Raw genomic sequence first — 27757 nt, forward strand, 5'->3', positions numbered from 1 at the left:
GTTCCTGACATCGTTGTTCTCCAAATTCCTTCTAGTTCAGCTTCATCCTTCTCATGCTGGGAACGAGGGGCACAGAATGCAGTATTCCAGCCAGGGGCTCACTGGAGTCGCATGGAGAGCAATTATCTCTGTGCTCCATTGTATATTACAGCCATGGAGCCAGCCCATAATCACAGGGGCCAGTGGACAGCTTATTGGATAGACCTTATGGCAGCCAGTCTAGGTCTCTCTACCACCACTCCCAGTTTCCAGGCATCTCCCCTTCCCTGCATTATCATCTGCCTTTTGGATTAGTCCCTCCCCACAATTTATTCTGAATCAAATTGGTTATTTTCTGCCCCAATTTCCAACCTCCCTTGTTACCTTTGGATTAATCCTCTGTCCTTGCAATTCCTCCCATTTTAGGGTCAGCTGCAAATCCCACCAGCTTTCTCATTAACCTCCTTCTAGTGCAGGTGATGAAGACCAGATCCAAGTGGAGAACTCACCTCCAGCAGCACAGTGGGTCTCCCAGGCAGGAGAGCTCTAAGTTACATGTATTTTTCGTGGAGCCTCCCCTCCCAGCATTGACCAGGCCTGCACCTGCTTAGCTTATGAGACCCAACATGTTCCCAACCCAAGATGCTATGGCTACCAGCCACCCACCTGCCATCCTCCCTGGGTGAAGCTTACCCATTCTGAATGATGAAGTCCACCAGTGGGAGGGAGGACTTGTCTGCATAACGCACAGCCAGGTGCAGAGCCAACTCACCCTGGTCCTGTCACAGGGGGGAGAAGCAGCAACATTAACCCTCTCTCCTCTACAGCACAGCTTGGCTTGGCACATTCAATTAACAAGAGAACATAAGAATGGCCATATTGGGTCCATCTAGCCCAGTATCTTGTCTTCAGACAGTGGCCAGTGCCAGGTGCCCCAGAAGGAATGAACAGAACAGGTAATCATTGCATGATCCATCTCATCATCCACCGCCAGCTTAAGGCAGTCAGAGGCTAGGGACACGCAGAGCAGGGGTTGCATCCCTGAACATCTTAACCAGCGGAGGATAGGCCCACCAATGGCTCTATCCTCCATGAACTTATCTAATTCTTCTTTGAGCCCTGATCATGGCAGCGTCCCAGCAGGGGTTGTAGATTTGATGGCCACTCATCTCCTGAGAGGCCTGCAGAAGATGTGTCCTCAACCCCAGAGACGAGGAGGAATATCTGGTGTCGCTTAGCATCAATTGCCGAGGCAAGGGACAGCAGGATCCAAGGGAAATCTGGTCTGGGCCTTCTCAGCTGTGAGCTGCTCAGAAGGGCCGGTGGAAAATTTTCCACTTAAACCATTTATCGATGAAAAATTGGATATTGACAAAATGAAAATTTTCCATGAAAAACTTGTGTTTTCAAGAGAAAATTTTCAATATTTCATCAAACAAGCCAAATGCTTGAAAAAGTGAATATTTCAGTTCAGATAGCCTGCCGTGGTGCCTCTTGGGAATTTTAGTCTAGTTTCTTTATGTCAAAAGAAAAGGAGTACTTGTGGCACCTTAGAGACTAACCAATTTATTTGAGCATAAGCTTTTGTGAGCTACAGCTCACTTCATCAGATGCATTCAGTGGAAAATACAGTGGGGAGATTTGTCCACATATCTATTCAGGGGACACCATCATAGGGCCTAATCACATCAGCCACACTATCAGAGGCTCGTTCACCTGCACATCCACCAATGGGATATATGCCATCATGTGCCAGCAATGCCCCTCTGCCATGTACACTGGTCAAACTGGACAGTCTCTACGTAAAAGAATAACTGGAAACAAATCAGACGTCAAGAGTTATTACATTCAAAAACCAGTTGGAGAACACTTCAATCTCTTTGGTCACTCGATTACAGACCTAAAAGTGGCAATTCTTCAACAAAAAAACTTCAAAAACAGACTCCAACGAGAGACTGCTGAATTGGAATTAATTTGCAAACTGGATACAATTAACTTAGGCTTGACTAGAGACTGGGAGTGGATGGGTCATTACACAAAGTAAAACTATTTCCTCATGTTTATTCCACCCCCCACTGTTCCTCAGACGTTCTTGTCAACTGCTGGAAATGGCCCACCTTGATTATCACTACAAAAGGTCCACACACACACACACACACCCCGCTCTCCTGCTGGTAATAGCTCACCTCAAGTGATCACTCTCCTTACAGTCTGTATGGTAACACCCACTGTTTCATGTTCTCTATGTATATAAATCTCCCCACTGCATTTTCCACTGAATGCATCCGATGAAGTGGAGCTGTAGCTCACGAAAGCTTATGCTCAAATAAATTTGTTCGTCTCAAAGGTGCCACAAGTACTCCTTTTCTTTTTGCGAATACAGACGAACACGGCTGCTACTCTGAAACCTGTCTTTATGTCATCATTCTCCTCTATCAGCCAGGTTCCCCAGCTGAACTATATATCCCATGATGCATCATCAGAGTCCCCGGCCATGGTGCAACTGCCTCCACTCGCTGTGAGACAGGGCCATGATGCATCATGGGAGAACGTAGTCCGAGCAGGGAGCCCAGCCCATGGAGGAGAATGGGAGTAGGAGGAACTATGGCAGCATTTCTGAATCAAAATTTCAATTTTCAATTTTTTTTCCACCAAACAATTGAACTTTTCAGTGGAAATTTTGAAAACATGATTTCCCCCTCCGCCCCCATTTAGTCACAATTTTTCCAAAGCCCATTTTCCAACTGGCTCGAACGCTCCGATCAAACCAAGAACATCAGCATTAGCATGTCACTTCTTCACGATGCTACGTAGGCAGAAACTCTCACTCCCAACAGCCCTGTTTGTGGTGTGATTCTCTATCCCCAGCTCATCTGCAAGGCCCCTATCCCATCCACATTTCAGTTCCACTTCTTCGGTGTTGCTTATAGTGAACCTAATTGACTTGTATAAGAGTCAACAATAGAACTGTGGTTTCCTGTCCCCTCACCTGTCTTTCTGTCTGTCCATTCTCAGCCTCTGACTCCCTCAGGGCAGGGCCTGTCCCTCTGCATGCGTTTGGAAAGCCCCAAGCACACAGCAGGTCCCAACAGAAATGGCTAATACATGGCAGAAGAAGTACCTGAGGATCCTTGGGCGGAAGTTAGAAGAACTTGTTTGTACAGGGGCATTGAAAGGTGAAACAAGAGAGGCCACATGTCACTGGCATGCGAGATGCAGGGCTCCACGCTCTTCCAGAGAGGTGAATTTCAACAGAGCAGGAGAAGGAACAAGCTTTGAATCCACTTTTGACACATCTTCCCTGAAGCTACAGAATGACGCGGCCCAAATCCTCCCCACATGCTCCAAAGCTTCACCTCAAGGGCCTTACTGTCCCGAGTGTTTCGAAGGGGAAAGGCTGTCAGGAAAGACTGCAGCATGCAGCAGAGATCACCTGGGCACATCTTAACCTGACCAGTTCCCTGTCATTGCAGGGGCCTTGGGTACTGGTGACACCTTGGACTCTCCTGTTCTCTGCCTGTGGCATGCACCAGTTTAGTTTCCTGTGCACTGAAATGTTTTTGGCTTAACACGGGCGTCTGGGAGATATTTAATGGCCTGCAATATACAGGAGGTCAGACTAGATGATCAGATGGTGTCCCTTTCAGCCTTAGACGCTATGAAACTCATCTAAGCCAGAGCTGCAGCAACAGGGTTTAGCTGGGAAGGTCTATGAGCTGCACCGCAGCATGGAGATGGGGTCACAGCTGGCATCAAGCATGAATCACACTGACTGTAGGACTCACCCAGCGCAGTGCAAGTGACACCTAGCAGGATGGCCAGCATTTATGGTTTGTATTCCCATAGCAGTAGGAGCCCAAGGCATGGACCAGGCCCCCAACCTGCCAGGCGCTGGGCAAACGCAGAACAAACATGGTCACTGATGGCTTGTGCCCCAGACAGCTTATAATGCAAGTAGAAGACAAGAGCTGGATACAGACACGCAAGCAATGCTCACCTGGCTGTCAGGGCTAGCCAGGGGTTTTGCTAGATCATGCCCCTCCGCAAAGGCTTGTAACAAGGCAAAGAGATCCCGGTTCCGAATGGCTTCCCAGAGCCGGTGTGGCTCATCCCTGCCGGCTTTCTGGACATACTTGCGCTCCATGTATTTGGCCATGATATATTCTTTCCTGGCGCTCCTGCGGGCGGGAGGGAGGGAGCTAGGTCAGCGAGGTCACACCAACCCAGCCTTGCTGCAGCTTCCTGAGCTGAGACTAACTCAGGCACGTCGGACCAAACAGCCCTCTCTCCCCCGACCAGAAAGGAAAGGCGTGGCTGGCCCTGCAGCAAGAGAGAGAGACCCCCTCACCTCTCGACTGACTCCTTGGGCTAGTGGATTTTGGACAGGAGGCTGATGAGCTTTGGATTCAAGCCAGGACAGGGGCAAAGCAAGAGTAGGAAATACACCTCCGGACAGGGATGAGACAGCTGGTCGGGTTTGGAGGAAGCTATTTGCTGATGGCCCCAACTAGAGGAAGGTACCACCTCTACCCTCCTCCCAAGTGAGCCCATGAGAGCGAGCAGGTCTGGGCCTGACACACACCCCCTCACGAGCTCGCTCCCCCGTGTCTTACTCACATATCGCTGCTTGACGAAGGCTTCAGATTCCCCTGCGCCGGCAGCGTGGCCTCCATGATTTCGTTAAACCGAGCATTTCCAATACTGACCGCCAGCTACGAACGAGAGGGGGAACACCAGCCCCATAAGCACAGGTGTTTCTGTGCCTGGGAGCCCCCTGGCTTGACTTGCCTGCCAGCTAGTTGGTTTGCTTCACACCCCGGAGACAGAAGAAACGCCAAGAGAAAGAAGCTAAAGAAAAACTATAGCGGAGACATCCATCCTTCCCTAGAGATGGGCTGAGGCCAAGCTGCATTTCAGGGCTGGATTCAGGAGCACAGAGAATTTGTGAGTGGACCTTGCAAGATCTCTGCCGTCTAGAATGATGGGAACCTTTGAAATCTAGTTGAGTGTCACAAAACAGGCCGGCTCTCGATCTGGACTGCACTAGGCTTAGCTTTCATGGCCATGCCTGTGAATCTGGGGCTCTGATGGAAGTGGGCAGAGTGCTAAGGAGAAGCAGAAAAGGGGAGAAAGGAGACGGAGGCCCCTACGCACGGGAGCCACTTACCAGCAGTTCAGAGGTGCTGAGAACGTCGAGGGTGAGGGACTGTATACGGGAGTAGTGCACCCCCAGCTCCCGGTGAATGCCTGAGCACTCAATACACGTCAGGATGCCCAGGTTGATGGAAAGCCACGTGGGATCTGCAAGGAAGCGGTACAGCACCAGTCAGCGAGCTGTGACAGCCCCCCGGTGGCACATCCTTCCCCACGTCCCCACCTGACCCCTGCACTCTGGCACCTCCTGGCCCGTGGCAGGTCGGTCGCTTAGTCCTTTTTACCCAGATCTCCGCATGGTGTCAGGGGAGAGCTCGCTGGAGAAGTCCCTCACCTCTGCCCTTGCCCCGGGATCACCACCCCTCCCGGCTGGCATCCAGCTTCCAAAAACAGCCAGGTGTAGATGCTCACAGGCTCACGCCATGTCCAACTAGATCACAGAGACAGCGTGCTCATCCTGGTCTAATGGCTACTGGCTAATGGCAACAGGCTAAAGCCACAAGACAAGGCAAAGCTAACAATGCTAGTGACATGACCAGTACCAGGCTAAGGGCGCCAGGCCCATGCACGCGCTGAGATTGCCCCTTGCAACAGGGCTTCACAGCATCGGAGTCCCCCATCACTGACCTACCTGGGGCCCCGCAGTCACAGCACTGCTTGTTGCCTGGCATGCCCTTCACCTCGCCAATGACCAGCTTGGTGAGCTCCTGCAGGCCAGCGTCCGTCACCCCCCTGGCCGAGGCTGCACAGCCGCTTGGGTCACCCTTGAAGGCGTTGCTGAGGGCTTCATCCTTGCTGTTTTGGAGCACAGACACCCAACTGGACAGGGAGGGGGAGAGGGGAGACTTCAGACAGGGACCCAGGCAGCGAGGGACCAGGAGAATGGAAACCGAGGGAGGGATCATGAGAGGAAGAGAAACAAAAACATTTTCTAGGCTAGAGAAACAGTGCTGTGGGTAACAGGGTCCTGCCTCTGCACAAAGCCCAGGTCATGGCTGGGGATGGCTGGACGAGACATCGTTTGCAGCCTTCGCTGCTGCTCCTATCTTGACCACAGAGGGCACCGTAATAATAAACGACCATCCTGAGCTTGTATATAGCACAGTTCCTCAGCAGATCTCAAAGCGCCTTGTGAAGCAGGACAGTATCATGGACAGTATCATTATCTGCCTTTCATAAAGGGGGGGAAATGAGGCACAGAGCAGGGAAGTAACTTGCCCAAGGTCACCCAGCGGTCACCCAGTGGTAGGACCAGGAACAGAACCCCGGTCTCCTGACTCCCAGTCCAGTGCTCTACTCACTAGACCCCACTGCATCTATACTGCAGCATGATGATGCAAGGTGCTCCCACCCTACAGGGGCCAAGCACAGCATCTTCACATGTGGTGCTCACAACCTCTGTGGGTCCTGGGAGCTAGACAGCAGGCACAGGATGCAAACCTACAAAGCAGATCATCTTGCCACGGGAACCGAGTGCCCTGTATTCTGCAGTGGTGAAAGGGGCCCCCGGACTCAGTGCAACATTCTGGCTCATGAGCTATTACCAGCAGCAGAGTGAGTTTGTGTGTGTATTGGGGTGGGGGGGTGAGAAAACCTGGATTTGTGCTGGAAATGGCCCACCTTGATTATCATGCACATTATAGGGAGAGTGGTCACTTTGGATGAGCTATTACCAGCAGGATAGTGAGTTTGTGTGTGTGTGTTTTTTTGGAGGGGGGTGAGAGAACCTGGATTTGTGCAGGAAATGGCCCACCTTGATTATCATGCACATTGTGTAGAGAGTTGTCACTTTGGATGGGCTATCACCAGCAGGAGAGTGAGTTTGTGTGTGTGGGGGGGGTGGAGGGTGAGAAAACCTGGATTTGTGCTGGAAATGGCCCAACTTTAGATAAGCTATTACCAGCAGGACAGTGGGGTGGGAGGAGGTATTGTTTCATGATCTCTGTGTGTATATAAAGTCTGCTGCAGTTTCCACGGTATGCATCCGATGAAGTGAGCTGTAGCTCACGGAAGCTCATGCTCAAATAAATTGGTTAGTCTCTAAGGTGCCACAAGTCCTCCTTTTCTTTTTGTGAATACAGACTAACACGGCTGTTACTCTGAAATCTACCGATTTTGCAGCCCCAAGCAGTCACCGCTGAATTGCCACCACGCCCGGAAGAGCGGCGGAGCTGCTGCAGAATTGCTGTCGTGGGACACGGACTGCCGCCCCATTCTCAGCGCCGCCCCAAGCACCTGCTTGGAAAGCTGGTGCCTGGAACCAGCCCTGTGGCTCGCACATCTGTGCCCCCCTGCTCCGCGGACAGAAGCCCTGCAAGACTAGTAGCCATTCCCACGCAGGGAAAGGGGAGGATGGGCAGAGAGGATGGTTGCTGTCACTTACACAACACACTCCTGTTCATCCTCAGCCTGGAAGTGGTATGTCCTGTTATCTGCAGGGAGAGGGAAAGGGAGAGGGGACAGGTGAAAGGGATGCTTTCAGTATCTGGGAAAGCCCATGATCCCCAGCCAAGTCAGAAGCACAAAGCCAGCTGCTTCAAGAGGCTGGATAATTTTAGCAGGATGATCTATGCAGCATAGTGAAATAAAGCTCTTGACCTGTACTTCTGGAAACCTGGTTCAAGTCCAACCTTGGGCCACAAGTGTCATGATTTGGTAGATCTCACCTCACTCCACAGGGGACATTTACCCTCATCACGTAAGGATCATATAATTGGTACCTTCCACCTGGGGGAGGCCTGGAATTGGAAAAAAGGGGCGGGGGGTGGGGAGAAGGGTGTCTGTAGCCCAGGAGAGCGGAGATGCATTGGTAGAGCTGTGGAGGGGTAGAATCAGGATAGCTAGGATGTCGGTGAGGAACGAAGGCCATTTCAGAGCTGGGAGAACTTTGCACAGAACTCAGTTATGCTAGTCCTGCCTCTAGCCCGCGATGGCCATCTCTCAGTTTGCACCCCAGTTAAAAATACACCTTCCCTGCTCTCTTTAAAGGATAACTCTGAGGGGCTGCCCAGGTGCTGCTCTGGGCGGGGGCGGAGAGGAAGAGAGCTTTATTCCTAGCCAGAGAGATGCCTTGTAAATCCATTTTAAGAGCCACAAATGGGGAGAGCTCAGAATTGTAGAGCAGATGCAATGTCTTATCCTGGACCTCGAGAGCATGAGATACTGGGGCCCACATTTGTAACATTTCAATTGGTATTCTATTGTTTAACAGCGCGATTAAAACTGTGATTAACTTTTTGAATTAACTGCGATTAATTGACATCCCTAGGCATTGCTGCGCTCAGCACCATGGGGCCTAACTGACTTAGGAGCCTACGCGCATTTTCAAAAGGGGTTTAGGCACTTGGGATTTTGGTGCCTAAATCCCTTTTGAAAAGGAGTTTAGGCTTCTAAATCATTTAGGATTTTGAGCGCAGCAATGCCTAGAGATGTCAATTAATCGCAGCTAACTCAAAAAAAGTCAATCACAGTTTTAATTGCACTGTTAAATAATAGAATACCAATTGAAATGTATTAAATATTTTGGATGTTTTTCTACATTTTCAAATATGTTGATTTCTATTACAACATGGAATGCAAAGTGTACACTGCTCACTTCATATTGGGTATTATTACAAATATTTGCACTGTAAAAATGATAAAAAATAGTATTTCCATTCACCTCACACAAGTACTGTAGTGCACTCTCTTAATCCTGAAAGTGCAACTTACAGATGTAGATTTGTTTTTGTTACATAACTGCACAAAAAACAAAACAATGCAAAACTTTAGAGCCTACAAGTCCACCCAGTCCTACTTCTTGTTCAGCCAATCGCGAAGACAAACAAGTTTGTTTACATTTACGGAAGATAATGCTGCCCACTTCTTATTTACAATGTCACCAGAAAGTGAGAACAGGCGTTTGCATGGGACTTTTGTAACCGGCATTGCAAGGTATTTACGTGCCAGGTATGCTAAACAATCGTATGCCCCTTCATGCTTCGGCCACCATTCCAGAGGACATGCTTCCATGCTGAGGATACTCATTAAAAAAAATGATGCGTTAATTAAATTTGTGACTGAACTCCTCAGCGGAGAATTGTACGTCTCCAACTCTGTTTTACCCACATTCTGCCATATATTTCATGTTCTAGCAGTCTTGGATGACGACTCAGCCCATGTTGTTCATTTTAAGAACACTTTCACAAAACGCAAAGGCGGTACCAATGTGAGATTTCTAAAGATAGCTACAACACTCAACCCAAGGTTTAAGAATCTGAAGTGCCTTCCAAAATCTGAGAGGGACGAGGTGTGAGGCATGCTTTCAGAAGTCTTAAAAGAGCAACGCTCTGATGCAGAAACTACAGAACCCGAACCACCAAAAAAAGAAAATCAACCTTCTACTGGTGGCATCTGACCCAGAGAATGAAAATGAACATGTGTCGGTCCACACTGCTTTGGATTGTTATTGAGCAGAAACTGTCATCAGCATGGACGCATGTCCCCTGGAATGGTGGTTGAAGCATGAAAGGACATATCAAGCTTTAGCTCATCTGCCATGTAAATATCTTGCGATACCCACTACAATTGTTAAATAAATGGTATTCTATTATTGTTTAATGGCGCGATTAATCTTTTTAATCACTTGACAGCCCTACTAAATACCTTTCCAAATCTGGGCCCAGGGCTATCTCATTTTTCCCTACTCACGCGTCACAAGGTCAAAGCACTTCTTTTCCTCCGGGTGAGGTCTCACTTGGCAGGTCAGCAGGTTCAGCTTCACGGGAGGCCGGTTGATCTGGGAGAGGAGGAGAGTGGGCAGGTGAAATGGGAAGTGAAGCGAGCCAGAAGGACTGGGATGCTAGTCGCTGTTTAGGAACACAGCCATTGTCAGACAGAATCAGACCCAGGCTTCATCTAGTCTCCAGCAGTGATCGGCACCAGATGCAAGAACCTGACATTAGAGAGATGTGGGATCATCTTCTCCCTAACCTCTAATAGTCCAAGACTGGAGGGGCAGTACAGCCTAGTGGTATCACACTGGACTGGGACTCAGGACACCCAGCTTCTATTCCTAGCTCTGCCACTCACCTGCTGGCTGATGTTGGAAAAGTCACTGCCCCCTCTCTGTTCCTCAGTTTCCCCCACATGTAGAACAGGGATAAGCAGCTCATCTACTGATGAAAAGGCATTACAAAAGACCTCGAGGTTTTCCAGCGTTTGGGCCAGCATTAACTATGCTAACTCTGGATATTCTTGTTATCTACCGAAATGCCCAGGCCCCCTTGGAATCTTGCAGAATCTTCTTTTGCAGAAGAATCTGAGCCAGAGCAGTTTTTAAGTTGCATTTTACTCCCTCTACCTCTAGAGAGCAGCCATTCTTTCTACCTGAAGTTTCTACCGATTGTCTAGTCTGGAGCCTCAAGGCATCACTTATGCTCCCTACCTGAAAAGGTGATAGAAAACCTTCTCCAACATGTTCTCTCTCTCTCTCTCTGTCTCATTTGTTTATGTCAGATGAAGTTGTTATAATGCACCCAGTTTGGGGTTGCTTTACAAATCCCGAGGCTGGGTGGAGTTTACCAGAAGTTTAATGCACCAGAGTTCTAAGCAAACCTTGGCAGAGTTATGGACTTGCGTGTGGAGGAGGCACAGATTCAGGGGCCAGATGAACCCCTAGGAAACAAACCAGCCAACCTTTGCACAGCTCTGTATGCCATTTTGAGATAAACTGGCAGCTCCCCTTCCCACTGAGACACACATAAGGAGCAGGGGATGAAGAGGTACAGACCTGATCCTTTAAGCGTAAGCTAAAAGGTTACCATCAGTAGGCACATGCTCTCGGGCTGCGATTTGGATGCCTGTTCGCATACCCATTCATAGGAGGTGCAGTTCACCACACAGGCTTGAATGGATTTAATCTACAGCCTCCATAGCCATAAACAATCCCTTGTTAGGACGGTTCCATGGTAGGCTGAACCCAAGCACCACCCATCCGCCAGCGCCCGGCGCTGGGCCTTACCATGCTGTGCGAGATGGTGAGGCAGCCATACTTCACCCCACACTTCCTCTTCTGCCACACTTTCCGGATTCTAGGACAGGCAGAGAGAAGGGAGTGAGGGTCCATTTTGTACCTGATACTCAGCTTCTCCCACAGCCCTGGTGACCCCCATGGCCCCTCATCTCGCTGATGGGCTTTAGTGGGGAGTATCGCTTCCTGGGTTACCGTAGCACTTCCTTTAACTCACCCGATGTAGAAATACCCCTCGGAGCCCTGCTCAAACCCTCCGACTGCCCAATCTTCTCAGTCCGCTTTCTCTGTTCGCACCAAGTGCCTCATCCCTTCCCTTAAACCCGACGCACGCCTCTAAGAGCCTTCTTCCCTCAGTGCCTGAGGCATTTCCTACCCCAACGGTTGGCCCATTGTACACAGGTGAAACTCTTCCTTCTCCTTGGCAGAGTGCTGCTCCCATTAGGCAGCGGCTTGCTATGCCCGTAGCATGGACCTTCTTCCTTTTCAAAGGGAATTTGGTGACAGGCTGGTAACCCTGGAGACTGAAGTCCAGGAGAGATGCTTGCAGCATAGGCTTCCTTACCAGTCCTGTGCTGAAAGGACCACATCTTGGGACAGTTCATCTCCATCAGGCGCTGGCCTCTCTGCTGAGGTTCCCAATGTGGGTAGCAGTTAGTGCCAGGCTTGGACAGGACTTGCATGGGATGTGGACACCTGTCCACTAGGAAATGGACTGACGCCACCAAATCATTTCAAACCTGACTCCTAATAGACATCAGCTACGGAGGAGGGTCACTCCTGAGCTGGGCTACTTCCAAACCAGAGTCCTGTCCCAGGCCCCATATCTTATCAACCCCCCAACCATCCAGCCCCTCGTTCCATTTTTTCCCCTTTCCACCCCAAAGGATCCCAGATGCAGGTACGTCCACGCAGCAGCTGGCAAGCGTAATTTCTAATGGGTGCGTACTCACTAGCTCTGCTCCAGCAAGTGACTGACAATAGCAGCGTGGCTGTGACGACTGGCAGCTTGTGCTAGCTGCCCGACTCCACACCCAAGGGGTCGGGCGGGACGGTGCTTGGGTAGCTGGCCCAAGCCACGCAGCCACTCTTCTCGACCTGAGCTGGGAAGTCCACCTACCAGCTGCCGTGCGGACATCCCCTGCGTGCAAGCACGTGGACTGGGCAGAGACACGAGGGCTTTCGAGGATTCAAAGCTTTAAGGCCAGGAGGGACCATTTGGATCATCTGGCCTGAACACCTGCACGGCCCACACCAAAGCATCTCCCCAAATAATTCCTGCACCACTTGATCCTTCAACAGCCTCGTCCTACGGCCACCGGCCTTCCCAGAGAACATCAGCTCTTAATGAGCACGTGAAGAGTCTATCTGAAAAGGGAGCAAGCAGGAGCCAGTTCGTACGCACCCATCGCTTTTCTTGCACAGAAAGCCCGACTTCTCCGTCCCGTACTGCTTGTTCCCTTGGTGCTGGTGGATGCTGTAGCCGCTGCCAGAGTTCTTCCTGAGAAGGTTTTCCTGAACTCACCAAGGACAGAACAAAAATATAAATATATATTCAGAGCATAGGCCTCAGGGTCTGTTTCTTTGCCGCATCACAGCCCTCTTGCCCTGCTAGGGCCTGATCCCTGCTGGCCCAATCCTGCAGGAACGCCCCAGACCTTCCTCTTAATGTTGTCCACAGCACCTCCAAATGCCCTCCAACTTTATTATGGCCACTTGGAGAATCACTTAGAGCTCCATCATCCTGACTTCCCGGGGCCTTCTCCTTGATAGCGAACTTCTCCTTTCCCATCAACTTTCTTCCCTTCGGAACCTCTGGGACACTTGTCTTACCCTTCTGGCCAGCCTCACCCAGCCTCTGACTGCTTGCCGGTCAGTTCCTGACCCTTTCCTACCACCACTGTGACACCACCCAGGTGGCTAGCAATGCATACCAGCTCCCAATCATGGATCCTCTCCTCCCACATGGCATCATCACGCTCTCAAGGCTGGGCTCTCAGCTCGGTCTCTGATGCCCAGGAAGGCCCACTGAAGGCCAGAGGAGCCCTTCCATTGATTTCAGTCGGCTTTGGATTGGTTCCCATTCTGTCTACCCACCTGCCTCCACTCTGGCTGCTCCTGGCTACCCTGGGGAAAGTCAATGGGTAACAGGGCTGTGTCTCTCTGTAGAAAATCCAAGGTAGGACGCTCATCAGGAGGCCTAGATCCAACTCTGTTGGCTATTCCCTCACTGTGCTAGGCCCCTTCGTTGCCTAGCAGAGTAGGGGAATAGGCCAAGAGCCTCACCTCTTTGTTCTCCAGCTGCAGGATGCCTCGGAGGGAGTCACGGATCTGAGTGAGCTCCTTCACCTCCTCCTCCTGGGCCTGGTGCAGCTGAAAAGAAAAGCAGCAGAAGACTTTAATATGATCATCCATGTTACTGCCATCCTGAGCCTCTCCATCCTCAACAACATGGGGAGCAGAGTGCAGGGAGGCGGGTGGTCATCTCTCTGAAGTAGGGCAAGAACATAGGAACTGCCAGGCTGGATCAGAACAGGGCCCATCTAGCCTGGTATCGGATCTCCTAAACGGGGACAGTGGCAGAATTGGTTCTCATGTATCCACTCGTTCACAGACACGCTCACAGATGTATAGTAGATTGGAGAGGTCTGATTTTGTTACAGAAGTTATGCTGGTTTATGCTATGGTATCATATCCATTTGGATGATTTAAAATTCCCCCTACATCGCTCCGGCAAGCACTGTGCACATACAGCACTAGCCCCCTAGGGCCCCTATTAGCAATGGGTTCTAGTTATCACTTCATCCAGTTTTCCTAGTACTTTAGCAAGACTCACTGCTCTGATTCATTGGACCACCCGCAGCACCTTTCTGGAACGGTAGCTGGACTCCAGTGTGTTTTCTCTTGAAAAGTTCATAGATCCTTTGGAGTCCATTGTAGGGAACAAAGTAAAGGGCTGATCCAAAGATGTGCGGAGCATCTGCAACCCGTGGCTGAGAATACTTACTGCATGTAAAGATGTGGCGAGCTTCTCAATGAAAGGGTAGAGATTCTGAGCAGCCTTCCAGCCATCTTGGAAGAAACTGAGCAAGAGAAAAATGTCAGCCAACGGCATCGCAACACCATTCATCAGCCATGGCCAGGTCCTTCACAGCCAGCTACGAGAAACCTGCCGTCAGCACTCGGGAGTTCCTACCACGCTGGCCCTCTCAGCCAGCGCTCACCAAGAACACAGTCAATCAAGGTCATGCTAAGGCTCCCAGTGAGCCAGTCACTCTGCCTGATGGCCTGAAGGAGAGGGGGTTCAGAATCTACAGACCACCTCCAAACCCAATGGTCCCATTCACATTGTGCCTATAGACATTCAGCTTACAGCAGCTGGAGTATAAGCTTGTGATGCGCCCAATGTGCTTCGCAGGGGCAGAGAGGGCAGGGAAGACTCCTTCCCGTCCCTGAAATGGATCACCAGATCACTCCCTTCTCATTACAATCAGCCGGATGGTGGGCTGAGGCCGAGCCTCTCACCTCTCATCATTCAGGGCTTCATCCCACTGCAAGACATACAAGCTCAAACTCCACTCAGTTCTTCTAGCCTCTTCCGGAGTGACTCAAGAATATGGCACAGATTTGTTCTAAAACCAGAGTCCCAGATCTGAACACCTCCACATTTGGGGATGTTGGAAATCCAGGACTGGATGCAAGTTTTATGTGACAGCCTCATCTCCTATATTGTTCTGAAGCAGCCTCCACTAGAGACAGGGACAGGGTCGAGAGGTCAGCTGCCATAGATTCTACTCCCAGCTCTGCCACTGAACTACTGTGTGGCCTTGGGCATGTCCCCTCACCATGCCTCAGTTTCCCTATCTGTAAAATGGAGGATCACATTGAGATCCTCAGATGAAAAGTGCTCTTCAAAGTATCATTAATGCAATACAAAAATGAGTTTGGAATTGATGCAATTAATATTAAAATATTACACATTAATGCAACTAAGTGCTATTAGGGTAATTTCGCTCTGCAGAGAGGGATTGCTTTAGTAATGGACTAGTGACACTAAACAAAGTAACCAGTCACTGGACACAGCACCAGTAAAATACCCTTTTCTGTGGCCCTTGAGCACATGCTTAATGTCTCCCATATTCAGCAAAAGCATGTGCTTAAATTAAACTCCATGGGGATTCGTTTCTCTCTAGCTCCTGGGAGTTACAGCAAATGAGGGCAAACTGGCAAGTCTAGAGTTCTGCTCCAGGAAGTGACATCGCCATCTCACAGGACGTGCCGAGTGGGGTGGTACCTACTTATGTTGCGCATGGAAAAACTTGATCAGGCTCTGCAGGAAGTCTGGACCTTGCTTCGTCTGGCTCTCGTTAGCTTTCAGCAGGTACTAGAGAGGGAGAAGAGATACCGAGTTAGGATGTCGATGAGGGACTCCTCAAATGTTGGACTAGCTCAGAGGGGAGAACTGGAAGACGCCAGATTTTTCAGAAGTCCGAGTCTTCTTTTTGCCATACGGCCAGTTCTTTCGTGGTCCGATTCAGGTCTGGAAACGGTGACACCTCTAGATGAGCCTGAACAGCAAAGTTCAGCTCCAGATCTGGGTGCGAACTTACCCCCGAGTCCAGAGCGTTTTGGTTCAGGTCCCATCAGCCGCGTAGCCAGGTGGAGGGCACAGGGGGAGCGATCCAAAGAAGAGATGCCACTCGCTGCGGCACTTTTACTCCCCCGGCGGCGGGCTGGGGGCCGGCCTCACTCGCGCCGGGTGTCTGCAGCCGCACTGAAGGTCCCGCCGCCGGGTGTCTGCAGCCGCACTGAAGGTCCCGCCGCCGGGGGAGTAGAAGTGCCGCAGCGGGTGATGCCTTTTTTGGGGCTCGCGCCCCCTGTTCCCTCAACAGGGGAAAATTTAAAAGGGGCCAAGACATTCACAAGGCGCCACTTGTGCTCAGTGGGGGAGCGGCCGCTGCCTCGCTCCCCCCTAGCTACGCCACTGGGTCCCATCTCCAGCTGAAACCCTCTGAGAGCCAGGTGAAAAAGTGGCCAGTTAAACTAGGCTTTGCCCAGCCAGATGAGTAGTGTCACGCACAGCGAAAGCGATCCCCAGTCATTTTGCACATCAGTTCAAGATCCACCAGAGCTGCCTCTAAAGCTTGGTCTCAGCTACAAAAAGCAGTTGTGTTTCACGAACACGGGCTCAAGAAGCCCAGCCTAAACACCATGACTTTTCCTTGTGCAGCATTGACACATGTAACTCAATTTTAGCAGGTCAAGCGATAACCTAGGTCTCTGAAGGCTGTTGGGCTTTCCTTCCCTTGGAAAACCCAAAGATGCGGATTGGGAGAGCTCTCAGCACCCAAAGGTCAAGGATTGGGTCTATGGGATTTTAACAAAGAGCATTTTTCTCGCAAGTGTTTGTTAAGTTTTGAGTTAAATACTATGTTAACCAAAAACAATACAATTTTAAAACAAACAGTCCACATAAAAATATTATTCCTCCTTTCAATTAATCAGGTTTTACTTGTATAGTAGCTACAGTGGCATTAACCTAATAGTTCTTCAGTCATCCAGAGAGAGAGAGAGAGAGAGAGAGAGAGGAAAAAACCCAAAAACTTTTAGGTCTTCTTCATGTAAAAAGGGCACAATCCCATTTTCAGCTAACGCAGCTGTCAGTGGCTCTCAGCATTGGGCTGATGATGAATTTCTTCCACTCCAATTTTATTTTCTCATAGAAATGGCCACAGTGGATCAAACTGGGGTCCATTTAACCCAATATCCTGTCTCCAGCAGTGACCAGCAGCATCAGAAGGAGGAGCAAGAAACCCTGTAGATCATGAATAACCTGCCCCCCAAGGGGGGTTTCTTCCTGACCCTGATTAGTTAGAAGTTGGCCTATGCCCTGAAGCATGAGGATTTAAATCCTCATCACACTCTGGGTGGTCTCATTGTCCATATAAATGTTCAATCCTTTTTAGAATCCAGCAGAGCTCTTGGGTTCATTGGCCTTTTTCTAAGTAGCACAGTGTTGCAACGGCAAAGCCGGCGTTGGGCTTGGTTCGGTTCATGCTTCTGGAAGACGAGGCAGCAGCGAAGGGGTTAAGGTGGCTTTTATTAGGAAGCTCCTGTGTACATGTATTTTGGAGGCAAGGAGCATGAGGAGGCCAGGGGGAAAGGGTTGTGTGATGAGCTGGATTCTCTTTTTATACCGTCTCCAAGACGGCGGCAGAGTAGAGCGTTACAGTCAGGTAAGGATGGGGAGATTTTTATTTCTCCGTCCTTGCCAGGAGCACAGCTGGAGAAATGTGTTGTGAGCCCAGAAAAGGGGGCATGGAGGATTGGTGTAATGGGCCAAAGTAGAGCTATCGAGAGCCTTTGTTCAAGGTAGGGTGGGGGTGAACGAGAGATAAAGAGGGAATATAGCTTTAATGGGCAGTACTGCTGTCGAGTGGTCAGAGGAGAAGATTGGGACTCCTGGATTCTCTTTCTGGCTCTGAGAAGGGAGTGGTGTGTCTAGTGATTAGAGCAAGAGGAGGCAGGACTCCTAGGGGGAGGGGGAGTGTCTATTCTTGGCTCTGCCACCAACTCCCTGGGAGACCTTGGGCAAATCACTTCACCTCTCTGTGCCTCAGTTTCCCCCTCCACAAAGCAGAAATTATACTTCCCTGCCTTGTGAGGTTAAATGAATTCTTTGATGAAAGCAGGAGCCTGGGGATGCAGCAGCTGCTGTCAGAGCATGCCCTGGTCACAAACAGCGGGTCAGCGATCACCAGGTGGTCTGGAGCTGATCACTCCCCGACCCCAAAGATGGTGCGGGGGGGGGGGGGAAATGCAGTCATGGGCATGTGCCATTTTCCCCTCCTTGTCCCCAGACCGTGACACCTCCCAAAAGGAAGAACAGGCCGTGGCTGGAGGCACATGACTCGGAACTGCCAGCACTTGCAATGCACGCTGCTGGGGCGGGGGTGGGGAGGCGCGGGTTCCATGGATCCTGGCCCCATGCTCTCAATCCATCCCCCAAGCAAACTGGGTGCCAACACCGAAACATTTGGCCACGGAGGACTTATAAAATACTGGCCAGAAAAGCCACATACAGGTTCAGACTGGAATGGGGACTGCCCGGCTACATGTCAGACCCTGTACAGCTAACTAGGAGCGGAGATTCCTTGGTTTTGGTACTCCCAAGGGTATGAGATAGACTGAGGGGAACAGGTCCTAAACCCGCCCAGGGATAGAACTGAGCACGGAGCCGAGGGTGAAATCAAATAGCCCTAATGTAGCACAGCAGGTACACGGGGGGAGCACCGCACCGGGCGGGGCGCGGGGGTGGGGGGGTCGGCTGTGAGATCCCGTGCATGCATCTTCTCTCTTTTTCCACTGCAGCCCCTGGAACAAAGCCCCTCCCTGCGGCTGCACTGCGAACACTGAGTGTTTCCATGTGCTGTTATTTATTTAACAGTGAAGCTATTCAAAGGGATGACTCAGTCCCTGGCTCACCCCCCAGAGCTCCAGCCCTCCACGTAGCCCAAAACCACAACAAGGAATGCAAGCTGCCACCGCTCCATGGCTCTTTCACTTTCCCCTCAGCCCCATCAGCAGCTCGCAAGATCCTCCCCTCCACTCTCCAGCCCTGCCAGGATTTGGCCACATGGGCGGCCCACTCCGCAGCCACAGCCTGACACTCAGTTCTGGCTATGGCAGCTGAAGCTCGTTGGAGACCCGCTCCAGGTGCAAACACTAACCATGGACCATTCCCCAAGGTGCACTTTTCTTCAGACCTGTCCTCTGTGAGGATGTTGTCTCGTGGATAGGGACTCCTGTGTGCTGTTCCCAGATCTAGGAGGGGTGTGGCTCTAGTGGTTGGAGCAGGGATTAGGAAGTCAGGACTCCTGGGTTCCTTTCTTGTTTCCAGGAGGGCAATACTGACTAGTAGTTAAAGCAGGGGAGTAGGCAGCAGGAATCCTGGGTTCCACCGCTTACCGGCTGCGTAACCTGGTTTGCTCACCTGTTAGACTGGGATAATCGTGATCGCCAAGCTGGCAGGGCCGGTTTGAGGCTTGACTCACTAACATTTGCTTCCAACGCCAATGAACAGCAATGCAGACATGCAAAGTGTTATTGCACAAAGCTGAAATCCTCCCCTCTTGGTAAATCACTCCTGGGATTTCCCCTGGCTCTTCCACCCCCCTGGAGCAGGAATCTCTTGCTCTCACCCGATTTCTGGCTTTTCCTCACAGACTGGCCAGGACCTGCAAAACGACAGATCCACACATGCCCCCCAAAAATAGCACACAATTGCATTTGTGCGGGCTTCACAAGCTTGAGCACAAACTTGGCCCCGGGCCGTGCAAGCAGCTCCTGAGATGCCGAGCTAGTCGTCAGCAGCACTAACTCCAGCTTTGCAGATACCGTGCGCAGTCGTAGGAACAGCTGGGACACAGCCGTGTGGCTATTGGTGCGTAGGACATCTTCCCAGAGAGAAGCGCAAAGATCCCCAGTCAAACACCTGGCCCTGAGTTCTGGGGAGGGTCTGGCCCCAATGAGATTTTTTTTTTCTTTCTTGCAAACAGTCCCTGCTGTGGGACAAAGTGAACGGGAAGCAACTCAGCTTGCCATGGGCTTTGCAAGGGGAAGACCATGATAGCAACTCAAGCAGAGGTGGCCCTCCGCACCCAGAGCGAAATGGGGCTGGCACTAAGCTTCGAGACACACGCCAGATCTAAAGGTGTTAGAGAGTCAGGTCAAGGCAGATTCCTAGCGCTGGCTGGAGACCACTGGGGGTGGAGGGGCGCCCCAAGCAGCAGGAGGGAGTTTTGAGTGTCAGAGAGATTGGGATATTGCCCACAGCTGGGCTGTACTCACCTTGCACTGTGAAGGGCAGGCCAGGGCCCAGGGGACTGGGCTCAAGGGGCTCCATACTCAGACAGGAAGCCGTGAGGCTCCCTAACCCATGGCCAGGATGGGGCGCTCCAGCACTTAGGCCAAGGGGGTGGAGGTGGGGGAGAAGGAGCCCCCAGCAGCAGGGATGATGGTTGGGAGGAGGGAAGAGATGGGAACCTGCCCATTCATGCCCTCGGCCTGTTTTCCTAGCACTCCCTGCTACCAGGTCCCCATGGCTGGGAACCAGGGGAGGGACACGAATTTTAGCCAGTGGCCTGGATACAGGCAAGGCAGGGCAGGCACAAGGCCTAGCAAGGCTGGCAGACAGGAGGCAGGTTGAGAGGTGCGGGCTAGCAGGGCGCAGGGGGGTGGAGCGGCTGTTGCAGAGGAATGCAGACAAGGAGCATATCCCGGTTCTAAGAGAGACATGGCCCTAAGCCCTCCTTGCCCCACACACCCTGACATGCAGGAGTTGATCCCTTGGCATATTTCTCCAGCACCCATCCCTGAAGTATCCAAGCAACAATGGCTGCTGGGTAGGGTAACCGACGGCCGATTTACTCCTTCGTCCGCTTTGATTTTTTTCTACAGATCACTGGGTTCTTCCACCAGAAAGTGCCCTGGCTAGAGCTAAGGAAGGATGGCCCAGTGATTAAGGCAGTGGACTGGGATTAGGAGGGCTGGGTTCAATTCCTGGTCCTGCCACAGACTCCCTGATTGAGACTGCGGGCAAGTCTCTGCACACCTCAACTCCCCATCCTAACTGATCCTTCCCGTCCTGACAAGGCAGTGACATACTGTGCGTGAAGGGATCAGATATCATGGGAACCACAGGAGTGTAGAGAGCCTCAGAACCCCCAGCTTCACCGGATAAAAGCACCCACGGCTGCTCCAGGCCCTACTGCCCTCCCCAGCTCCGTTCTCCAGCACGGAAAGGCCCATCACCTCGCACATCTGAAGCTGGAACATCCGGCGCTCCTTGTGTGTCTCCTCGGCGATTTCCGCTGGCGACGGCTCCGCCTGGATGACACCCGCTATCCGGGCTCGCTCCTTCTCCTTTTCGATCTTTGCTCTGCGGAGACAGGACAGCCAGAGGCAAGAGTCAAGACCGAACCAACCTCCTGTGCTCTTGGATTACTCCCAAGTTCTTGTTGGCAAGACCCAACTGGGAGAGGCACCCACTGGGAGAGGCAAAACTCTGAGCTTCCCCCTCAGCCAACTCTCCTGCACTGGTCCATACAGCCCCATCATAGAACCACGGGGTTAGAAGGGACAGCAAGGGTCATCTAGTCTAACCCCCGCCAAGATGCAGGATCATTCTCTACAGCGCCTCCTGCTAGGAGGGGCTGGAGGAGCCAGGAGATTCCCCCAAGCCAGCTCTCCTGCCCCAATCTCCTTTTAGTGCTCAACACCCAGATGGCATTAACCAGCAACTTATGCTGGAGCCTGGCCAGTCGGGAGCCTGCAATTTACAGCCGGTGACCTCGTTTGCTGACAGGATCCGGCCACCTCCCAAGCTGCAGCCCCCACACAAAACCCCTTTGTTTAGAGGAGGAGGATCAGCCTGTTCCTGCCAGAGGCAACGCGACTACTTACACTTTAGTCTCATAATCCTTCCAGGCCTTCTCAATCTGCTTCTTGTAATCCTGCAACACAGAGGGAGCAGCAATTAGCGAGGGCAGCGCCTCAGGAAAGTCAGGGACCAATCCTACTTGCCAAGGAAAAGGGCAGGCGGGCACAGAGCAGGCCTATCTCCCCCTCCTGCCAATGCAGAGCAGGGCTGGACAGCACTGCGCATCCTTTGCTATTCTTGGGTTAGGCTCTCTATACACAGTGTGACGTTGCACTCCAGATGCTTTATAAAAATATGTTTATAAGCGTGAGTATGATGTAATCGGAATATGCTTTATGCAAAAGGTCTGTTGTAAGGTATCATTACAAAGCTTCAGAGTAACAGCCGTGTTAGTCTGTATTCTCTGTGTATATATAAAGCCTGCTGCAGTTTCCACGATATGCATCTGATGAAGTGAGCTGTAGCTCACGAAAGCTTATGCTCTAATAAATTGGTTAGTCTCTAAGGTGCCACAAGTACTCCTTTTCTTATTACAAAGCTTATAATCTACCGAGTGTGGTCATCCTATTTGTATGAATGTATCATTCTTGTACCTGAAACTAGGAATAAGTAGCATAACTCTGAGGTCCTACTGTAATTATGCAAAGTGTGGGCCATTAATGTTGGTTTAGAATCTTGATGGCTCCCATTGACTAGAGCAATTGGTTTGAAATGATTTATTTACCTGCAGGCCTTCCTGTGTACCTGCGGGCCAGCCCTGGAAGAATGGAGGGGGTATCACAGGACATGTGACCATGTCACAGGATACTGGAATCCATCTTAAACCTGATGCTTTTCCATTTAGAAGGAGGGGTGGAAACCCAGAGAGACAAAAGATTCCTGCCTTGTGCCAAAGATATAAAAGGGGGTGGAACAGAACAAAGGGGGTCCCAGTCATGAGAAAGCCCCTGCTTTTCACCTAAGATGCCTGCTGGAACTAACAAGAACTGTACCAAGGGAAAGGATTGGGCCCAGACTAGGAAGGAGTCTAGTCTGTGAAATAAACTTATTGGAACAGCTCTGAGGGTGAAATTTACCTGTAATCAGTTTCTTAATGTATTAAGCTTAAACTTGCATGTTTTGTTTTATTTTACTTGGTAACTTACTTTGTTCCGTCTGTTATTACTTGAAACCATTTAAATCCTACTTTTATACTTAATAAAATATCACTTTTGTTTATTAATAAACCCAGAGTAAGTGACTAATACCTGGGGGCGCAAATAGCTGTGCATCTCTCTCTATCAGTGTTATAGAGGGCAGACAATTTATGGGTTTACCCTGTATACACTCTATACAGAGCAAAACGGATTTATTTGGGGTTTGGACCCCATTGGGAGCTGGGTGTCTGGGTGCTGGAGATAGGTGACCTGCTGAGCAGTTTTTGGTTAAACTCTGAAGCTTTGGGGCATGTGGACCAGACCTGGGTGTGTGTTGCAGCAGGCTAGAGTGTCTGGCTCAACAAGGCAGGGTTCTGGAGTCCCAAGCTGGCAGGGAAAACGGGTTCAGAGGTAAATTCAGCATGTCAGGGGACAGTCCCAAGGGGGTCTCTGAGACTACTGAGAGACCTTTCACATAAAGTTACATCATATTCACACTTAAACACATATTTTTATAAAGCATATGGAGTGCAACATCACACACAGTCCCATCCATTCACCTCCATCCCGGCCTGCTGTCCCCACCACCACTGTGGTCCTGGGCTCCCCACACACTTCTGACTCTAGCAGAGCACAGATGTGGAAGCATGACCCAGCAGCGCTGCAGCCCCGAGGCCACTCCACCCCCACCGGAGTCAGGTCAGGGGGGACAGAAGAAGGGACAGCCCCCCCTGCTCTACACCCCCACCGATCAGGTGGCAGAAGAGACTGCCTGGTATTCTTAGTCCCCTACCCCAAGGGATGGGGAGGAAGAAGATTGTTGGGTCCTCAGCCCCACCCCACCACCAGGTACAGACCGGGTCACCCCGAAGGGCACATCTGCTTCCCGGTGCCACATCACAAGCCCTGCTATGTGCAGGGAGACGCTTTAATCAGATCACAAGGCAGAGGCGGAACCTGCAGAAAGACCCATGTGAGTCTCAGCTCTTGGGGCCAGTTCTAGCCAGCAGCGGAAGGCAAAGGCAGGGATGGATGGGAAAACGTGGTGGGTCAGGGGAGAAGTGGTTTGTTGAGGGACAACCAGCTTTTCACGCTACAGGAGACAAGAGCCAGAGTCCCCAGTCCAGAGGGACCCATTTGGCAGGCTCTCTCAGGGCGCAGCTCGGGAGGCGCCAAGGAGATGGGACCAGAGAGCCAGGGATGGGGGAGGGAGTTGCGGTTACCATTTTGCCAGCCTTATTTCTTCCCCTAGGCCCCTCCCTGAACCCCCTAACCCTGCCCCCTCGGGGAGAAGGCTGTGCACACCCAGACCACCCCGCTTGAGCCAGGCATGCAAGACACTAGACATGTCAGCGGCACCCAGATCTGCCCAACCCCGGGGGACATTCGCAACATGCCCGAGGGCTGCAGCTGCTTCAGCCACAGCTCTGAGCTGCCCTCCAGAGAACGCCGGTGCAGGACTGGCCTCCAGGATCCCCTCATGACAGGCACAGGGTGACAGGTTCCCAGGGCACAGGAAGACATGTCTCGTGTTCCCCAGGTATTAGCAGACTGGGGCCTGCTAGGAGCTGGAACTGGAGAGAGTAACAGCCCCTCAAAGGCTTTAGCCCCGTAACACCTGCCAGCCGGGGAGAGGCCCTTACAGGAGAAGGGACAAACTCTGCTGCTGGTCGAGTCTGGCCCAAAGCAGAGTTAAGAGGTTGCTTTGGGGGGAAGGATCATCTCTTGGGGGAGGCCCTGGACTTGGGTCCAATCCCTGCCTCTGCCACAGGCTCCCTGTATGACCTTGGCCACCTTTTGATTGCGCCGTGCTTCAGCTTCCCCAACCAAAACAGAGACCAGGCTGCTCTAGTTACCCCATCGGCTCTCTGAGGCAGAGCCGGTCTCTCACCCCATATCTGTGCAGCTCCGAGCACAACGGTCCCAGCTCTCAGCTGGGACCTCCGGGCACTTATAAGCCACACAAGAATATTACTAACGCAACTCCCAGGAGATGCTCTTTGGTCTGGTCACTGCGGGCCCTGCTGCAGGACTGGCTGTGGCCGGAGGGCCATGTGACTTGCTAGGCAGCTCTGTCTCCTTGCTGTGATCAAGGTGCGGAAGGAAAGTGCTTTGGCTGTGATGGGAACCCTGCTCCTTTGGTCGGGGGAAGGCAGGGCGCTCCAGTGTGGAGGGCTGCTCTGAGCAGTCCATAAAAGCCTTTGGCAATGAATAAGCAACAATAGCCAAGGCATCTCCCAACCTCAGATCCTGGGGTGCTCAACACCACCAGGGAGCAACTCTGAACTGTCCATGTCCTCACCCCAGCAGATGTCTACACAGTGTGTTGTAACAGGAACAGGGAGCTAAGGAAGGTCAGGGCTTTCCCTTCCTGACTCCCGAGATCTGTAGCAGGGCAGCCCGTCTCCCGTGGGTCTCAGGAGGCTGCCCGAACGCAGTGGGTATGAGCATGAGCCATTGCAGAGCCTCACAGAGGTGCTGCACTCAATCAAGGAGGAAACACAGGGGAGCCATCTACCATAGGTGGAAGGACCCACTCCTGGCAAGGAGTTGGACACACAAGAATCATAGAATATCAGGGTTGGAAGGGACCTCAGGAGGTCATCTAGTCCAACCCCCTGCTCAAAAGCAGGACCCATCCCCAATTAAATCATCCCAGCCAGGGCTTTGTCAAGCCTGACCTTAAAAACTTCTAAGGAAGGAGATTCCACCACCTCCCTAGGCAACGCATTCCAGTGTTTCACCACCCTCCTAGTGAAAAAGTTTTTCCTAATATCCAACCTAAACCTCCCCCACTGCAACTTGAGACCATTACTCCTTGTCCTGTCCTCTTCCACCATTGAGAATAGTCTAGAACCATCCTCTCTGGAAGTACCTCTCAGGTAGTTGAAAGCAGCTATCAAATCCCCCCTCATTCTTCTCTTCCACAGACTAAACAATCCCAGTTCCCTCAGCCTCTCCTCGTAATTCATGTTTTTCCAGACCCCTAATCATTTTTGTTGCCCTTTGCTGGACTCTCTCCAATTTATCCACATCCTTCTTGTAGCGTGGGGCCCAAAACTGGACACAGTACTCCAGATGAGGCCTCACCAATGTCGAATAGAGGGGGACGATCACGTCCCTCGATCTGCTCGCTATGCCCCTACTTCTACATCCCAAAATGCTATTGGCCTTCTTGGCAACAAGGGCACACTGCTGGCTCATATCCAGCTTCTCGTCCACTGTCACCCCTAGGTCCTTTTCCGCAGAACTGCTGCCTAGCCATTCGGTCCCTAGTCTGTAGCTGTGCATTGGGTTCTTCCGTCCTAAGTGCAGGACCCTGCACTTATCCTTATTGAACCTCATCAGATTTCTTTTGGCCCAATCCTCCAATTTGTCTAGGTCCTTCTGTATCCTATCCCTGCCCTCCAGCGTATCTACCACTCCTCCCAGTTTAGTATCATCCGCAAATTTGCTGAGAGTGCAATCCACACCATCCTCCAGATCATTTATGAAGATATTGAATAAAACCGGCCCCAGGACCGACCCTTGGGGCACTCCACTTGATACCGGCTGCCAACTAGACATGGAGCCATTGATCACTACCCGTTGAGCCCGACAATCTAGCCAGCTTTCTACCCACCTTATAGTGCATTCATCCAGCCCATACTTCCTTAACTTGCTGACAAGAATACTATGGGAGACCGTGTCAAAAGCTTTGCTAAAGTCAAGAAACAATACATCCACTGCTTTCCCTTCATCCACAGAACCAGTAATCTCAGCATAGAAGGCAATTAGATTAGTCAGGCATGACCTTCCCTTGGTGAATCCATGCTGACTGTTCCTGATCACTTTCCTCTCATGTAAGTGCTTCAGGATTGATTCTTTGAGGACCTGCTCCATGATTTTTCCGGGGACTGAAGTGAGGCTGACTGGCCTGTAGTTCCCAGGATCCTCCTTCTTCCCTTTTTTAAAGATTGGCACTACATTTGCCTTTTTCCAGTCATCCGGGACTTCCCCCGTTCGCCACGAGTTTTCAAAGATAATGGCCAGTGGCTCTGCAATCACAGCCGCCAGTTCCTTTAGCACTCTCGGATGCAACTCATCCGGCCCCATGGACTTGTGCACGTTCAGTTTTTCTAAATAGTCCCTAACCACCTCTATCTCCACAGAGGGCTGGCCATCTATTCCCCATGTTGTGATGCCCAGCGCAGCAGTCTGGGAGCTGACCTTGTTCGTGAAGACAGAGGCAAAAAAAGCATTGAGTACATTAGCTTTTTCCACATCCTCTGTCACTAGGTTGCCTCCCTCATTCAGTAAGGGGCCCACACTTTCCTTGGCTTTCTTCTTGTTGCCAACATACCTGAAGAAACCCTTCTTGTTACTCTTAACATCTCTCGCTAGCTGCAGCTCCAGGTGCGATTTGGCCCTCCTAATTTCATTCCTACATGCCCGAGCAATATTTTTATACTCTTCCCTGGTCATATGTCTAACCTTCCACTTCTTGTAAGCTTCTTTTTTATGCTTAAGATCTGCTAGGATTTCACCGTTAAGCCAAGCTGGTCGCCTGCCATACTTACTATTCTTTCGACACATCGGGATGGTTTGTCCCTGTAACCTCAACAGGGATTCCTTGAAATACAGCCAGCTCTCCTGGACTCCTTTCCCCTTCATGTTAGTCCCCCAGGGGATCCTACCCATCCGTTCCCCGAGGGAGTCGAAGTCTGCTTTCCTGAAGTCCAGGGTCCGTATCCTGAGCCAACCCCAGACAAGGACACAGCAACATTAAATGGCAGCCTTCCTTCCTGGGTTCCCCCCTGCCATCTTGCACCTCCACACATCAAGTGCCCACCACCTGAGTGGGATCTTACCAGCCGGCCATCTTTCAGCTGCCCCTTTAGCAGGCTCTCCATGGGGAAGGAGACGATGTTGTTCAGATTCTGCACCTGGAAAATCCAGCAAAACAAGGACTGGTTACAAAGCGGCTGGTGCAGGCCCCTCAGCCCTTAACGGCACCGGCTGCCCAGCCACTGCACCCATAGGACAATTGGTTTACCA

At 51.3% G+C, this 27757-nt stretch overlaps 1 protein-coding gene across 4 annotated transcripts in view; it reads right to left on the bottom strand.

Moving 5' to 3' along the window:
* The window catches only part of ASAP3 (ArfGAP with SH3 domain, ankyrin repeat and PH domain 3), a 72598-nt gene that overhangs the window by 13895 nt on the left and 30946 nt on the right, over positions 1-27757 (bottom strand). For all 4 annotated transcript variants that reach the window (XM_073317921.1, XM_073317920.1, XM_073317919.1 and 1 more), the window contains exons 4-18: positions 27571-27645; positions 21608-21657; positions 20957-21083; positions 15442-15527; positions 14151-14226; positions 13430-13516; positions 12549-12658; positions 11135-11204; positions 9823-9910; positions 7517-7565; positions 5765-5952; positions 5147-5280; positions 4597-4691; positions 3977-4157; positions 673-758 (exon numbers count right to left, since the gene is read on the bottom strand). In XM_073317921.1, coding sequence (XP_073174022.1) covers positions 673-758; positions 3977-4157; positions 4597-4691; positions 5147-5280; positions 5765-5952; positions 7517-7565; positions 9823-9910; positions 11135-11204; positions 12549-12658; positions 13430-13516; positions 14151-14226; positions 15442-15527; positions 20957-21083; positions 21608-21657; positions 27571-27645 — 1502 coding nt within the window. The remainder of the gene's footprint in view (positions 1-672; positions 759-3976; positions 4158-4596; positions 4692-5146; positions 5281-5764; positions 5953-7516; positions 7566-9822; positions 9911-11134; positions 11205-12548; positions 12659-13429; positions 13517-14150; positions 14227-15441; positions 15528-20956; positions 21084-21607; positions 21658-27570; positions 27646-27757) is intronic.

This window comes from Lepidochelys kempii, chromosome 19 (genome assembly GCF_965140265.1).
Source record: "Lepidochelys kempii isolate rLepKem1 chromosome 19, rLepKem1.hap2, whole genome shotgun sequence".
NCBI lineage: Eukaryota > Metazoa > Chordata > Testudines > Cheloniidae > Lepidochelys > Lepidochelys kempii.